Below are 16,647 nucleotides of genomic sequence, written 5' to 3'. Positions count from 1 at the left end.
TTTCCCCTGTCTCCTCCTCTTTCAGCTGTCTCCCATAAATACACAGGCTTCCCAGTCCTCTTCAGTATTGGATCGGGGAACATATAGAGATCTAGCTTGAGCAGCAATCAGTAGTTTTTTTGTGGGGGCATTTTTTTTTCCTTCTTTAGCCGTAGAGAGAAGGGTGGCAAAATATGAGTTTACTCTTTCATTCATTTGCCTCAAATATGCTGTCTCACACAACCCATTTATCTTCTTAATTAAAAGTTAAGATCAAATATATTTCAAAATTGGTGTCCATGCAGATTAAGAAATTTTAGTGGGTCATTCCCATACTTCCAGTAAGGCAGAGAGAAACTAGCCACAGTCTGGGTGTGGGAGTTGAGAGCATTCAGTGCTTAACTACAGAACAGAGAAGAATCATATTAGAAGCTTGCTGTTCATATGACATGGTCCTCTTTCATATTCAGTGATGCATCTTGAATGACAAATGGAACAAAAAGGTTACACTAAGTCATAGGTTCTAAAGATCCCAGAAGCTGTCACAGGACAACTCGGTCTGGTCTGGATTTGATAAGTCTTTCTGAATGAATCCTCTGAGTGAAATCCAGCATTGCATACAATACCCATTTGTAGCTAAATTCTATGACACCAGCTGAATATTTGTTTTAGCAACTTATTAAATGTTGTGTTTTGATGTTGAAAATGTCCAAGCAGGTTTGTTACTTCATGACAAAAAATGAGAAAAAAATCTTTTTAATAATCTCTTGTCTGTGTGTTGCTAGTTGAATCTCAAAAACATTAACCTGAATCTGTGGTTGGCTTTTGGATTTGATTTTTTTTTATTAAACACTCAGTGATTAGACAGAGGATCCTTTACAAGTTATTTCAAACTTCCCAAATGTCTTGCAGATTCTCTCCCTAATGAAAGTTTATGCCTTGCTGACAAGGTGATACAGAACACAGTATCCTGTATTGAGGAAGAGGAGAGGTCCCTCTGATTTTATGGAAATATGAAGTTCCAAAGCAAAACATAATTCATATAAACAGTGCTATAGCATTTGCCAGTGCTATCCAGGCGCTTGTAACTTTTTCACAAAAGTCCTCTATGTGCTTGAACGATGAACAAATCTGCAGGGCTTGACCATCAGATAAGCAGCATTCTCATTTAGCTTACAAATAGAGGTTAGTCACTATATGCTGGATTTTGCGGATTTCCACATTCCAGCTAGTCATAAGATGTACTTTATTCAAACCGCAAGGAACTCAAACAGTATATTTTAAGCTGTAGCAAACTCCATTCTTGAAGGAGGGATGCTATTGAAGTTAACTCTGCTTTAAATTTTGTGCATAGCTGTGTTTTCTTTCTTAAGAAACAATCAACCTTATTCCTTGTGAGACTTTAAGCGACTGCCCAGTTAGTCTCAGCTCTTATGTTTGTATCTTTCAAGAGACAGTTTAGGGCCATTCAGGCATCTTTGAAGATGAGATTACCCATTCTATAGTTATGTCAGACTTTGTAAATTTAGGTTATTTCTGGTTTGTAAATGGGCAGTAAATTTAGGCAGCAAAAGCCCAAGCAGCTGTATGGACAGAGTGATTGCATCACACAATCAGGACCTTCATCTCTGCATCCAATCTCAATGAACTCTGAAGCCGTGCTGAAGATGCTCCTTTATCTCTGAAGATGCTCCATTATCTCTGAAACAGTTGTGACAGATGAGTTAGCTTATCAATACTTGTGTGAAAACTAGGTGCCTTTGGCAATTCAGCATCCTTGTCAAATACACAGTACCTTTTCTTTTTCATATAAGGTTTGATAAAAAGAGATGGTAAAAAATGAGAAATGTTTTATATGAGGATTTCCAGTAACATCTTTACAGAAATGCTTTCAAGGGTAAAAGTGGAAGTTGTTTGAGTTTCTTGAGGTTTGAATAAAGTACATCCTATGACAGCTGGAATGTGGAAATCCACAAAATCCAGCATATAGTGACTAACCTCTATTTGTAAGCTAAATGGGAATGCTGCTTATCTGATGGTCAAGCTGTACAGCCATGTCAGTCATTCCCCTTAACATCAGTCTGTTGTGAAGTGCTAGAGATTGCCAGAAGTCACAGTCTGTGCAGGCCAATCATTGTGGCCATCTGCCAAAGACAGCTTCATACTGCAGCTGCCATGGTGATTGAACTTGCAGGTTTAGCTTCAGGTATTATCTTCAAGATCTGAAACAGGAGCGAACAATCTCAAAATGTCAGAAGCCAGCCTGGCAAAGCAGGAAGCCAGGTTAGGCAAGTAGGGATATTCTTTTTGAGTCTAGGCAGACCAAGAAGGTGTGTGCTTGGTGAAGCAAGGACAGGGGATATGCATGCGAGGAATATGGAGATGGTGCTTCCTGCTGTAGGAAGAACATTCATGTGGTCAAAGTTCAACTGGGGTTGAAGCTTCCAGAACTGTGGGCAGAAAAGAGGATTTTAAAATTTATCAACAGCAAAAGGCAGTGCAGAAAAAACATTGGCCCTCACCTACAGGATGAGTATGATCACCTCACCATCTAAGTCAGAGATATTAGTGCTTTCTTTGCCTCTCTTCAACATGGATTATGGGGCATGGGGGTCCCAGTGTCCTGACCTGGAGGACCATGACTGTGAGAATGATCAGTTCCTAGTGGACCCTGAACTTGTGCAGGATCTGGTGGATCCCTTTTAAGTGTTTGGGGCTTGATGGGATTCATCCCAGAGTACTCAAAAGAGCTGTCTGATGTTGCTGCAAGGTCTCTCAATGATTTTTGAATGATTTTGGGAATTTGGAGGGGTCCCAGTCAACTGAAGTCTGGCTAACATTGTTCCAGTTTTCAAGAACAGCAAGAAGGATGACCGTGAAAACTACAGACCTGTCAGTCTCATTTCAGTGACTGGTAAAATTTTGGAGCAGATTATTCTGTGAGTTCCTGAAAACACCTGAAGTACAATGCAGGTTTCAGTCAGAACCAGCACAGCTTATGACAGGAAAGTCCTGCTTATGAAACCCAATTTCCTTTTATGACAAGGTAATACACCTAGATAAACAAGGGGAGCCAGAATATGTAATCTTTTAGGATTTCAGTAAAGCTTTCAATAATTTCACAGTATCGTCCTGAAAAAACACATCCTGTGCACAGCACAATAAATGCCTCATGAAATGGGTGAGCAACTGGCTCATGGGCTGGGTACAGGAGATTTCAGTGAATGGGGTGACAGCAGACTGGTGACCTGTCACTGTTGGGTCTCCAAAGGGCTCCACCCTTGGCTCTGTGCTCCTCATCCTCTTTATTGACAACCTGGATGCAGGACTTGAAGGGACACTGAGTAAGTTTGCCAATGGTATTAAACTGGGAGAAGCTGTTGACTCACTCAAGGGTGGGGAGGCCCTGCAGAGAGACCTTCATAAAGTGGGGAAGGCTGGGCAATCACTGAACATACGAAGTTCAACAAGGGAAAGTGCTGTATTCTGAGATGCACCAAGGATGGGGCAACCCTGGATGTATGGACAGACTGGGAAATGAGATGCTAGAAAGCAGGGCCATGGAAAAGGACCTGGGGGTCCTGGTTGATGGCAAGTTGAACATGGGTCAGCAGTGCAGCCAGGAGGGCCAGCCCTGCCCTGGGGAGGCATCAGGCAGCCAGACAATGGAGGGGATTGTCCTGCTCTGCTCTGAGCTGGGACAGTTTCACCTCGAGTGCTGGGAACCGGTTTGGGTGCCACAATATAAGACATGAAACTGTTAGAGAGTGCTTAAAGTAGGGCAGTGAGGATGGTGAAGAGCCTTGAGGAGTGGCTGAGGTCACTTGGTCTGTTCAGCGTAGAGGAGACTGAAGCAAGATGTCATCACAGTCTACAACTTATTCATGAGGGGAAGAAGAGGGAGGCCGGCACAGATCTCTTCTTGTGATCAGTGACAGGACCCAAGGGAATGGCCTGAAGCTGTCTCGGGGAGGTTTAGGTTCGATATTCAGAAAAGTTTCTTCCCCCAGAGGGTGGTTGGCCATTAGAACAGCTCCCCAGGGCAGTGGTCACAGCAGCAGCCTGACAGAGTTCAAGAAGTGTTTGGGCAATACTGTCAGGCACATGGTGTGACTCTTGGAGTGTGCTGTGCAGGGACAAGAGTTGGGGCTTTGATGATCCTTCTGGGTCCCTTCAACTCAGCATGCTCTATGTGTATTCTCAGGATTTTCAAACTCTAATTTCTAACCTGGCTGTCCCTCTGTCAAATACTACAAACAAGTTGTTACAGTATTGGGCAAAGTCTGTGTTTCAAGAAACACGCTTTAGAGAGGTTTGTACCTGTTCTATTCCCTTTCATGCCTCCAGGAGTTAAAACATTTTACCAGTGTTTCTGTTAAAATTCTAGTTAGAGGTCCCCAAGTTAATGCCAAAGCAGTAAAATCAAAATAGTACTAAAACCAGACTCATGTTTTTCCAATGAATAGTTCTTTCTATACAAGGATGTCTTAATGAGTTTGAAATTCTTTAATTCCATAAATTGTTCAAGACAGTGTTTTCCAACCATTCTGAATCAACAGGTTCTGTTGTGAGAACACCACACTTTTCAGTATACTTACTATAACAAAAGCAAACCATAAAAGGTCACATTGCAGTAAATTGGCACAAGGCATTTTGCAAGAACAGAACTAAACTTATTAAAAAAAAAAAGGAAGTATACTCATACATTAACATTGTAACAGCTATAAAAATGCCGCTTTCAACTCCTAAAAAACACAGTTAAAAGACATCCCCAACAAGAGTTGAAAAACTGCACAGAGGTAAGTATCATAGGAAGAGAGGTTTTATACAAATGAAGCAACTGGAGAGTTAGAAGTATTTACACTTTTTCTTGCTATTAACTAGACAAACACAGTAGTAAGTTAAAAATATACTACAACTCTAAGTCCTGTAACATGTAAGCATTTTCTAAGTGGGACTTTCATCTTTTGAAATGTGTTACCTGTTAATACTGGATAGAACTATTGGCAAAAGTGTTTAAATACTTCAAAACCAAGATTAAAGGGACTTTTATTCCACAAAATTTAACTTCAAAATACTATGCTTATAAAATTATTTAGAATTTCAGCAGTCTATAGATTTCAAATGCAAAACTTAACAATCCTCTTTAATCTGTAATTAAAAAAACCAAACAACAAAACTTCAGTGATGTCATTTGTTTTCAAAGGCAGAATCATCTGCTGGTTTTTCAAGCTCTCTCTCTTCACCACATGTCCTAGAAACAAAATAAAGCAATGTTATTGATCACATACAAAGGCAGCAAGCAGGGCTTATTCCAGGTGATTGCACAGTCTAGAGCAAGGATGCTGACGAACACTCAGCAGTACATGAAGTCTGGAGAACTGAGGCTGTTAGCTATGCCAGCTGTTATGTTACCCCAACAATGCCCTCAAATCTGAAGCTAAGCTGGCAGTGAGTGGCATCACTATGATGTATGTGATGGGCTGTGAAGGGCAGTCATCAGAGCTCTATTTGTGTCTGTACTGTGTGTCAGTTTAGGTGGAAAAGTGCTCTGGCTTAACATGCCTTACCTCCTGCCACTGAAATCCACTGTATCCTCAAAGACTGAGGTAACCTCGTGGGGCAGTATGAATTTCTACAAAAAACACCCTGAAAAATGTTCTAAAGTGCCAATCAGATCAGAAAGTTTAAGTTACAGAACTTTTTTCAAAATTTCTGAAATACATCTTCAGAAAGGTACAGAGATGTCTTCCCTCTAGCAGAGGGAGAAATGTTCAGAACTAAATACAGTCCTGTGATGTAAGAGGTTTACCAGCTCTTTGCTTAGAGTGAGCCACACAGGTGTTACAGACATTATTTATTTTGTTTATTTGTTTCTCACATAAGAAACCAAATATTGCAAATAAAAATGTAGAAAAAATACTGAATGAAAGGAAGTTTGTATGCTGGAGAGTATGGAGCTTGAATTCAAACATGTGGATGCATTTCTCAAGATGCACTGTATTTTCAAGTAGTTTATTTAAAAATCTGGTTTGTTGCTGTTAGCTACCAGTAAATTCACAGACCCTGTGTCCAAGGAGCCGTACAGTATTTTTTTGGAAAGTGGGTTTCTTCATCAAAGTCAAAGATCATTGGAGTGTGGGTTCAAATCCACAGCAAACACCACACACACACTTAATAGAAATATTTATTTAATTTGTTTAAGCAGGAGGGTGGAATATAACCTGTGTGAGAACCTACACTTGTAACTCCACTGTGTTCCTGTAGCATGCTGCTTGTTCAGACCAAGTTATTCAGCATAACTGGTTGAAAACTCTCAAATGCACTTCAGTACTTCTGAGGCTGCCTCACAGTAAATACCAGATAAATTTTCATCTTAAGTGGGTTTTTTTTGTGCTGTTTTGTTGTGTTTAAGTTTACCTTACTGTAAATAACAGTCAATATTTTAACTTGGCAGATAGCCAAAAGAATGCCAGGCAGCTGCAATTTCTCCTGATGTGCATGAAGATAGTGATGAAAGGAGTATGTATTGCTCCAATATATACTGCTGAACAAAAAGAATCTCTGAGTGCAAGGTGCAGAGTGCCTGGAGAAAGCGAAGTGTACTTCAAATCTGTTACTAAATTCTATTAAGCGTTTCTCTTTCTGCAAGAGATTAATTGCTTGTTGTTTATGTTTACAAAACATATTTTTTGCTGCAACCAAGGTTTAAATACTTAATGCCAGACAAATTGAAGCATTCTTATGGCTTCATGTTTAAAATGGTAAGTGCATCCACCTCCATAAGCCAGTCAGACTTCTGGAGTTTCACAGGTTTAAGTCCTAGCCTGCAGTTTACCTGATTTGACTGATTTTTATAGCCAAACTGTAGAAAATGATTTAAAGTGGCTGTCTATTGATGACAATACATGAATTCACAAAAATTAATAAATATCATTAGTTTCTGTAAGATTTGGTTCAGACTTCCTTCCTTCCAACTTAATAGCCTAAAACACAGGAAAAAGCTTTTGGTTTGCCCAGGTCCACCACATGCTAATTCTCTCCAACAGCAAGGCATCCTGTAATGTTTTTTAAGTCTCCACCACAGCAGTAAGTGAAGTAACATTTAAAATATTGATTCAAAAGTCAAACAGAAGATTTGCACACTGTTACTCTCTAAAGTTGAGAGTAAACTCTGTGAAGAAAACAGTACCTTAACATGGTTAAGTAACTTCAATCTACTGCTGTTCTATTTTACATGACTAAGCTAGAGCAGAACAGATCATCAGCTCAAGAATGTTATTAACTCACTTTTTCTTACTGACAACTTCATGCCTATCTTTCCTTTCTTCAGCACTTTCTCCATTGTGTTGTGACTGGTTGGTGTCCTGGGCTTCAGACCCTCCATTCAGAATCTTTGAACCTTTAAAATGGAAGAGCAGAAAATAGCTACTTGCAAGGAATAAAACTGTATTATAATAGCCCTCGATAATTTCTTTACCGTAATCAAATAAAACGTTATAAATATTTCCCCCCTTGCCTCGATATCCAAGCAGCTGAAACAATACAAAAGACACTAACTGATACAGCTTCAGTTTCTGAACATCCCATACAATGTGCCTCATCCCATGGGAATTGAACAGTTTGTATTTTTAATGCAATTTCAAGTTCTTCCTGTGCTTGCTAGGCTACAGATCAAAGGCTTAATGCTTGTTTGTATTCTGAGCAGTGAGAGAATATACTTCAGTAGTAAATTCTTTTTACCAGTCTAACCAGATCAGTTAATTTTGGGATTCTTGTTACTTTAACTGCTGAAGTTAATCCATTACATCTCATTTACTCTTGACTCCAACAAATTACGTATAATCAAAATACAAGTTATATAAATACAAGTGTTTAATGATACATGGATTTTTAAGCAGAAAAGCAGCACTAGGCTGGAAGTAGTATTTAGTGAAGTCAATGCAGAAAAATTTAACATCTTTTAGAATTTCTGTGATGACTACATGTTTTGCTGTGGTATTACAAGCCAGTGAGTTTTAAGTGAGTTGAGGAATGTCACTCTCTGAAGTGATGGTCCATTTTACTTGAAGTTGCAGATTTATAAAAGAACTCCTCTATTAAACTACAGAGCTACAGTGAGAAAAAAAGACAAGATGTTATTCATCTGAATTTTTACAGTTTATCTGTTTACACTTGCTCAGAATCACTTCTGAACTCAAAGGCTACAGGAGGAATTTGATAAAACAGTAAATGCTATTTTCCCATGTTACAAAGCAGATGATCTGATGCTGTGCATTAAGTACCACCAATTACAGCATCACTCTGTATTGACTATCATTGTGAAGATAGTCAGGGCTCAGCAGTTCAGTTTTTAAAAGGGGAAAAGAATGCATATAAGGATCAGATTTCCTTTTTACAGCAAATAAAGAAAAAACTACTTCCATAAAATATCCCTCTACTCTGACAGAACTTCTTCCCATTCTCCTTGTGACTGGGCAACAACATGGTATTTCACTGTGTGTTGTCTGCTGTAGTTGTGTTAACCTTATCTGGAGTGGCTTCACTAGCCAGACTATGCCCAGGAAGCCTCTCAATGTTGTTTCTTTGTTGAAGTATTAGTTGTGCTATCACTGATTTGGGGAAAGATCTGGATGGAACCTCTACTTCATTACACATCCTCTCACCAGAAAATGGTTGGACTTTAATCATCCTTGCTTTCTTAGCAATTACAAGTATAATGATACTCCTACTATAATTGTGTTAAACCCTTGGCACCTCAGTTACAGTAATTTGTTTAGTCTTGATCCATGTGGTGTTAACTTTTAAATTATTTTCTGAGAAAAGCCCCAGTTCTGCTCCCAAAATTCCATTTCGAAGTAAATGTAGTTTCTGTGAGCTGCTTGTGGAGATCAAGGATCTAAATAACTTGAACAGATTAGTAGAACTCCTACATTGCAACATAGCTTTCCAGTGTGTCTGTCTCATTTTGTTCTTCTATTTAAAAATGTACATATTTTAATTTGACTTAAAGTTGATTGATTTGACTTAAAGTTATTACTGAGCTTGCTTACTATGGAAAACTTTTGATATTCTGCTGTACAAGTGATCATGATTGATGTGGAACTGTACTGTTAAGAGCATAAATGCATTCTCCTGCCATAAATTATTATTTCTTTATTGTCAGGCTGTAGAACTACTGAAGTTGCATCTGGGAAGTAACACAGAAGTGGTTAAAAGCTGCTGCTACACATGGTAGAGCATGCATGATATCCAAAGAGGCTAGGGAAGGAAACTAAGCAGTTTCAAGTTCTCATTCAGTGGCAGAAGCTTAGGGACCAAAAAACTACTGGGGGAATAGAACATTGTGTTGGTTTTGGCTGGGGTAGAGTTAATTTTCTTCAAGGTGGTGAATATGGGGCTGTGTTCTGGATTTGTGCTGAATGCCAAGTTGATAATACAGAGATGTTTTTTTACTTCTGAGCAGGGCTTACACACAGCCAAGGCCTTTTTATGTTCCCACACTGGGGAAGAAACTGAGGGTACATGGGAGGTGACACAGCCGAGACAGATGACCCAAACTGACATTCCAGACCATATGGCATCACACTCAGTATGTGAAGTAGGGGGGAAGGAAGGGGGAATATATTTGAGTGATGACATTTGTTTTCCTATTATGTGTGAGGGCCCTGCTCTCCTGGGGATGGCTGAACACTTGCCTGCTCATGGGAAGCACTGAATTAATTCCTTGGTTTGCTTTCATGTGGACAGCTTTTGCTTTCCCCATTAAACTGCTTATCTCCACCTGTAAGTTTTCTTTCTTTTACAATTCTGATTCTCTCCCTGATCCCACTGGTGGATGAGTGAGTGAGTGGCTGTGAGGAGCTTGGCTGCTGGCTTGGGTTAAAGTGCAACAATGGCAGTATGCCATTCTAACTCACATTTAATGTTTTGGGGTGGTTTTTTTTTTAATTCTGTAACATTATCAAGTTAGATAATTTACAGAAGTAAAATTTGCAAGACCTAATTTTTGCAAAAGCCATTTCCTTTAGCCAACTGAGATAAAATGGCCATGGTAAATGTTACATTGAATTTGAAAGTTACTTGTAGCAGTACTGTCCTTGAAAACTTCAGATATGAAAAGGTTTTCATAGACTGGTGAAATTCCTGCATCAAGGATATTTTGAAGCTGGCTCAGAAATAATGGAGACTAAGTCGTTTATGTGACAAGAAAGTAAAGCCACAGTGACTTACTTGTTTGGTCTTTCTCCTTTTCAGTTTTTTTATTTGCTCCTTTCTTCCCCTGTTCTTTGGTTTTATTAGCTTCTTCATGCTGCTTTTGCTCAGCAAGTGATTTATTTAGTACTTGGGAAAGAACAGAATCTCCTTCCCCAACCAGAAACATGGTCTTGAACTTGTTATATAGCATTGTAGATTTCTCCATGATAACTTGGCTCATTTTAAATTTCCGTATCTGAAATCAAAGTAATAAAACAGGCTCCACTTAGGTCCTTAAATATCTGTGTAATTTCATTACATGCTAGCTTAAATTCATTTAACCTACAATGACATCATAGACTTTTGCACTTGAAGTGTCACAGAACTGCCAGGTTGAGAGGGACCTCAAAACATCTTCTGGTCCTACCCTTCACAGGAAAGGGACCACATTATCAAGGACCCTTGATCCCACCACAATTTGAAAACCTCTAGAGATGGAACTCCACCAAATCCCTGAGGAGGCTGTTACAGTAAAACAACTGTTCTTACTGTAAAAAAAAAAAAAAAAAGTTTTTTAGCGCCAAAATAAAACCTTTCCCAGTGCAACTTGTACCCATTGCCCTACATCTGGTGAAGACAAAAGCCTCAAGCCTCTCTTTGCAGCAGCCTTTAAACTGCTGGAATAATGTGATGACTTTTCTAGGAAGGAAGGAACTAAACCCTTTAATCTTTGGTTAAAGGGCAGGTTCTCCAGCCGTTTGATCTTCTTGATGGCCCTCCTCTGGGCCTTTTCCTGTCTGTCTACATCATTCTTGATCTGTAGGGATCCAGACTGGACAGAGTGCTCCAATAGTAAATAAAGCTGGTATCAATTTAAGAAAACATATACTCTACATTAACTAACACTGAAAATCTTACCTTCTTGAGAGTTAAGATCATCTCTGTATGTTTCTGAGCTTGTTGCATTGTGACTTGAAGGGATGCAAGCTCATCAAGAGCCTCAATACACCTGTTCACATCCTGTATATAAACAAAAAATTAGTCTGAAGACTGACATATTAATCTTTAATTACCCATACTGATCTAACTTCTGTACTCAATGACATCCTCCCATAATTAATTCTTCCTGAATTTGACTATGTACTTAATTTTAGAATAATTTATATAGTCAAACTTGCCAACAAAAATTTAACACCAGCTATCTCTTAGCTACTCCCATAAAAGGCAGATTATATTTAATTAAGTTGTAACATTTAGCAAGAATTTTAAGCTTTCAACAAAAAGCAAGCTTTATGCTGCTTTCATGATTCTAGAACTTCTATGCTCAAAGCTGTTCACCATAGTCAGGCTTTACCATGCACAATTTTTCACAAGTGATTAACCACTGAGAAGGCAAGAAAGCACTGTCGTTAATACAAAGAACTGTCCTTATACACTCCCTGCTACCCAGTATGCTTTGCCCTCTTTAAGTAAGTTTTCACAGATACACCACCATCCAGTCTGAGAGGCTTAGCCATGCCCTGCAGTGGTTCCTCCACTGGAGCAGGCTGGGACTGATTAAGTCTAGCACAAGGCAGTCCCCCACCACCTCAGTACCAGAACCTTGCTTCCAACACCCAGTACAACTCTGTGTTTCCCTAGCTGGAACAGCTTGCTGCTCCTCACGCCATACTTCTTCACTCACACTTATTTTCTTATCTCTGTATTTTCTCCAGACTGAACACTCCCAGCTCTCTTGGCCTCCTCTTTTTCAACACATGCTCCAAGCCACTAATCCATCTTTGTGGCCCTTTACTGGGCACCCTATAGTAGGTCCATGTCTCTGTTTTTCTAAGGAGCTTAAAATAGTGTCTCATCAGTGCCAGGTAGAGCACAACCACCACACTCCTTCCATGTTCTGGCAACTCTTTCTAATGCAGCCCAGAAAGCTGTTGGCCACTTTAGCTGCAGAACTGTATTGGTGGCTCATGCTAAGCTTAGTGTCCACCAATACCCTCAGGTCATTTTCTGACAAGCTGCTATTCAGCCACTCAGTCTCCAGCCCATGCTGGAGGCACAGGGTTATCCCTCCACAGGTGCACTACTGGAACTGAAGCTGATGAAGTTCCTGTTGCCCCATTTCTCCAGCCTGTTCAAGTCTCTCTGGATGGTAACACTCCCATCAAACCTTTGATTTCAGTTTTGTATCATCTGCAAACTTGCTATAGGTGTGGTTTGTATCATCATCCCAGTCTTTAATGACATATTTTAATAGTACTGACTACTAGTGACTGGCCTGTAGCTGGACTCTGCCACCAATTAGTTTTTTTGTGCCCTGCTGTTCAGCCAGTTTTCAGTCCACCTTTTCATCCACCTTTTTAGTTCAGACCTCTTAAGTTTATCTTTGAAGCTGTCCTGAGAGACAGTGTCAAAAACCTTTTTTAATCTTAACAGAAACAATATCCATTCTTTCATCCACCAAGCTGGTCATCTCACAAAAGGATATCATTTTAGTCAAGCATAATTTCATCTTCATTATGCTGACAAGTCTCAGAGCTCTTACTGTACTTTATATCACTGGAAACAATTTCTAGGAGGATTGGTCCCATCACATTTCAAGGGATTGGTGTGAGAATTATTGGCCTGTAGTAACCTAGATCCTCCTTCTGCAAGATGAGTGAGACATTTGCTGTCTTCCTGTCCTCAGGAACCAGCCCCTCATCACCACAACTTTTCAAAAACAAAATGGAGTGGATGGACAATGACATCACCAGCTCCTCTGGCACTCTTATGCTTATTCTGTATTGGGCCTCTGTCTAAATGTTCTCTAATTTGATCTTTGTCCTCTGAGCATCAAGGTTTTCTTGTTTTAATCTTCCCATGGTCTCAGGGACCTAGGATTCCTGAACAGAATTGTACAAGCAAACTGAAGTCAAGAAGACACTGGTTACCTTAGCCTTTTCACTACTTGTTACCTCCTATTTCACTAGGGCGCCTATCTCCGTATCCCATTCAGCAGCAGGCCCACATTTTCCTAGACTTTAAGATGAATCAACCTTGAGAAGGAGGTAATCCCTAAAAGTGAGCCAGGTCTCCTTCTCCTGTCTTCCTTCTAGCATGGTCTCTCAAGAGATTCTTCCAAGCAGATCCCTGCAGAGGTCAAAGTCTGCTCTCCTGAATCCAGGGTTGTGATCCTTTTCATCCTGCTCCCTTCTCCCTGAACTTCTCTACCACAGTCACTGCAGCCAAGGTTGCCCCCACCTTCATACGCCTGACCAGATCTTTGCTTTCTGGAGTATCAGGTCTTGCCTTATCAACTCCTTCATCACCTGTGTTAGGCAATTATCAAACTCCAGAAGCTTCTTGCATTGCTGTGTTATCTGCATGTCCTTTCAGCAAATACTAGGATGTTTTAAGCTTTCAGTTAGAATCAAAGGTGTCTCCCCACTGTCTTAAGATGACTTAACTCTCTACTTCTCCTTGATCAGGTGATCCACAGAAGATATTCTCAGGATGTCACTAATTTTGGTTTGCCCATTAATCCTGACCCATAAGCTCCCAGTTGGCTTATCAGCTGTCCCAGTGCAAAGCTCCACACATTACAGCTGGTATCTCATATAAAGTTATCCTTTGTCTTGTCTTCCCAGCTTCCCATCTTTCCTAAAGAGCCTGTATACATATAAGGCAAGGCTCACCTCACTTCCACCTGAATCTCTGATACCAATGAAACCACAGCCCTGCAACTGCAGAGAGATGTCCAGTTTCCCACACCTGCTCCTCACACTATATGTATTAGTGTACAGACATCCCTAAGAGAAACACAGTTGTGCTGACATTCCAGAAAGGTTATGAGTTTTCCTCATTATGCTGGGCTGCCAGCAATACCTCATTCAATGTGCTCATGCTTGTGGTCATGCCACTTCAGTCCTGTTCTGCAAAGAAATTTTGTTGATTACAAAGTCAGTTTACATCATGCTGCTGACATCTGATTGCCATCCTACTCCACCATTTTCTCCTCTGCTACCATTCCTAGTTTGATGCTCTTTAACTAGGCTAGCCAGCCCATTGGCAGCACTATTTTTGGGTAGATCCTCCTAGCACACCTCCTAGCACACCTATCCACTCCTTTGTGAGACCTTTCCTCAATAAAGGGACCACTACCTGGGTCCCCATGTCTTTACTATTACCCTCAAAATCACACAGTCATGCTTGATAATTTCCAAGTGTCCTCTGACTTGGAAGTATCATTAGTGCTCAACCTGAAAATCTGCAGCAGTAAACAGTCATAAGGCCAAGAAAGCCTCAAATATCTGCCAGTAACATACCAAACACAAACCCCTGACAAGCAGCAGATTTCCCTTGACAGTGAGTGTAGTCAGTGGACTGGAGCCCTAATCACCTCATCCTGCTACTGCATCCAATGTCCTGGTGTTTCCACATGGCTCAGCAAGCTGACCTGGCACCAGATGTTCTATTTGACGTAATTCTATCTGAATGCTTCTGGTAAATAACTTATTATGTAGCATTTTCAAACAAAACAGATTTCATTTGCTGACACTTATCTTTCACTGACCACAGTAACCACATTTAAGCACTAGTTATCTTTCATATGGAAAAAATGCCTTTCATTTTCAGAGTATTAACTAAAAACAAGAACACATGCCAAATATTTCCTACTGGAATTTGAAACATGAATCAGTTTAAAAAAATATACTTACAAGATTATCAATTTTCAGGGAATTCTTTATTTCAGCATGTATCCTTTGAAGCCTTGAGTCCACTGAAGTTTCTGAAGATTAAAAATAATACTTATGAACATTTGTTAATCACATCGGGTTTGCTTTACAAGAATGAACCTCATACAGAATGCAGAAGAAAACAGGCAGACATCCTACATGCAGGTGCACACATAAATACAATCAGAAAAAAAGTACACAGCTTTTTAAAACTGAACATGATGGGCAACCCATGCAATTTTTTCCTTAGGAGTTACAACTGAAAAGAATTTTCTATTCCAAAACACAGCTGTCACCCTCTAATTGTAGGCCGGCTTAACAAGAAGTTTTAATAAATTTTAAGAGTTATAAAGCTGGAAGACCCTCCATGACAGGACACCTGGATATTGATGGTTTGTTTTCAGTAAACTGGTCACAATTCAAGTTACAGTCCAAATCCATCAAAATAAAATGTTCCCAGTACACATGCTTCAGAAGTGTGAAAGATGAATGGACATGGCATCCCCTAATTCACTTGCTGAATGCCTGCTTGGATTTGGTACATATTCTGAACAATAGTGCAAGCAAACAGTTTTCTTTAAGTCAAATCCATCTTGGATGGGTTTGGATTGCTTTTATTTGCCCTCTTGCTGCAACACTGGGTTGAGTGGAGTCCATGCCACTGGATCTGTACTATACTACAAATTACAGATTACAGACAGTGGTTTGGATTGGCCTCAAAGATAGGAGTACTGAAAAAGGAATTCCTTATCCCTATGAAGGTCAGCAGGCAAGACCATAGTAATCTGTATCTGTGCCTCCTACTTAGTGGGAGGTAGTATCTAAATAGTTTTGAGAGGTCCCTCAAAGTATTGTGTTATGAGAAGATACAAAGGAAGAAATTATGGGAATGACTGAAGTGATTTATATCAAAGAATAAAAGTTTTTTTCTCATGATCACAAGCAGAAGAGACTGGGGTTTAAAAGATCAAATGACAGTGAAGTCAGAAAAGCAAAGACCTGTTCTACTACACTGCACTGCAGAAAGAACACGGAAGAATAAAAATGGCATTGTTTCACAGACATGAAAGAAGAATCATGGATCAAACACCTCAGACTGAGACCACACATGCCACCCTCAGCAGTACATTATCTTATGGAAGAATGGAAGAAATTCCATTCAAAATATAAAATGACCAAAAATACTGGTTAGATTCTTTGAACTAACCTCTCTTCTTCTCAATCTTCTTAACTTCTGCTTTCTTGCCTTCTTCTTTATTCTGCCTATCAAAAATGTTGAAATGTTTTTTACAATGTTGTAAAGCCTGCCTTTTTCCCCCCAGTTTTTGGATGAGATGCAATATTGAGGTATTATCTTTACTAAAACATTAGCATGCAAAAATCACAAAGAACCAAACCCTGGTTTTGAAGGATGAACAATTTAACAAAAATTAATCAACTAAGATACTGCTGGTAAGTCCTCCGTACTCATTTTTCTAGAAGCTGGAAATTAAAGGATTTTAAAAAAACAAATAATCTCCAAACTGTATTTTGGTTTTTTTGTTGCATAGTAACATAACATATTAATGGGTAAAATGGCATTATATAGAACTAACTTATGGAGAAAGAAAATATTTTAATTATCATGACAAAAGAAGTAGGATTATTCACCATTACCACAGAGAACTTATGAAGAGATAATTAACCATAATCAGTTCCTATATGACTAGTTTGTCAAATAATGAATTGTAATAGTATATACATCTTACAATTGGTC

General features: G+C 39.5%; 1 protein-coding gene across 1 annotated transcript in view; it reads right to left on the bottom strand.

Moving 5' to 3' along the window:
* Positions 1-4,464: 4,464 nt before the first annotated feature.
* Positions 4,465-16,647, bottom strand: part of PSIP1 (PC4 and SFRS1 interacting protein 1) — a 32,047-nt gene continuing 19,864 nt past the window's right edge. Inside the window, exons 11-16 of the mRNA XM_014306962.2 lie at positions 16,099-16,154; positions 14,874-14,944; positions 11,095-11,196; positions 10,213-10,432; positions 7,270-7,381; positions 4,465-5,233 (exon numbers count right to left, since the gene is read on the bottom strand). Of these exons, the coding sequence (XP_014162437.1) occupies positions 5,170-5,233; positions 7,270-7,381; positions 10,213-10,432; positions 11,095-11,196; positions 14,874-14,944; positions 16,099-16,154 (625 nt within the window). The 3' untranslated portion in view covers positions 4,465-5,169. The remainder of the gene's footprint in view (positions 5,234-7,269; positions 7,382-10,212; positions 10,433-11,094; positions 11,197-14,873; positions 14,945-16,098; positions 16,155-16,647) is intronic.

The sequence above is a fragment of the Geospiza fortis genome, unplaced genomic scaffold (assembly GCF_000277835.1).
Source record: "Geospiza fortis unplaced genomic scaffold, GeoFor_1.0 scaffold12, whole genome shotgun sequence".
Lineage (NCBI taxonomy): Eukaryota > Metazoa > Chordata > Aves > Passeriformes > Thraupidae > Geospiza > Geospiza fortis.
Note: the sequence above shows the minus strand (reverse complement) of the source record. Positions and strands in the feature narration are given on the sequence as shown.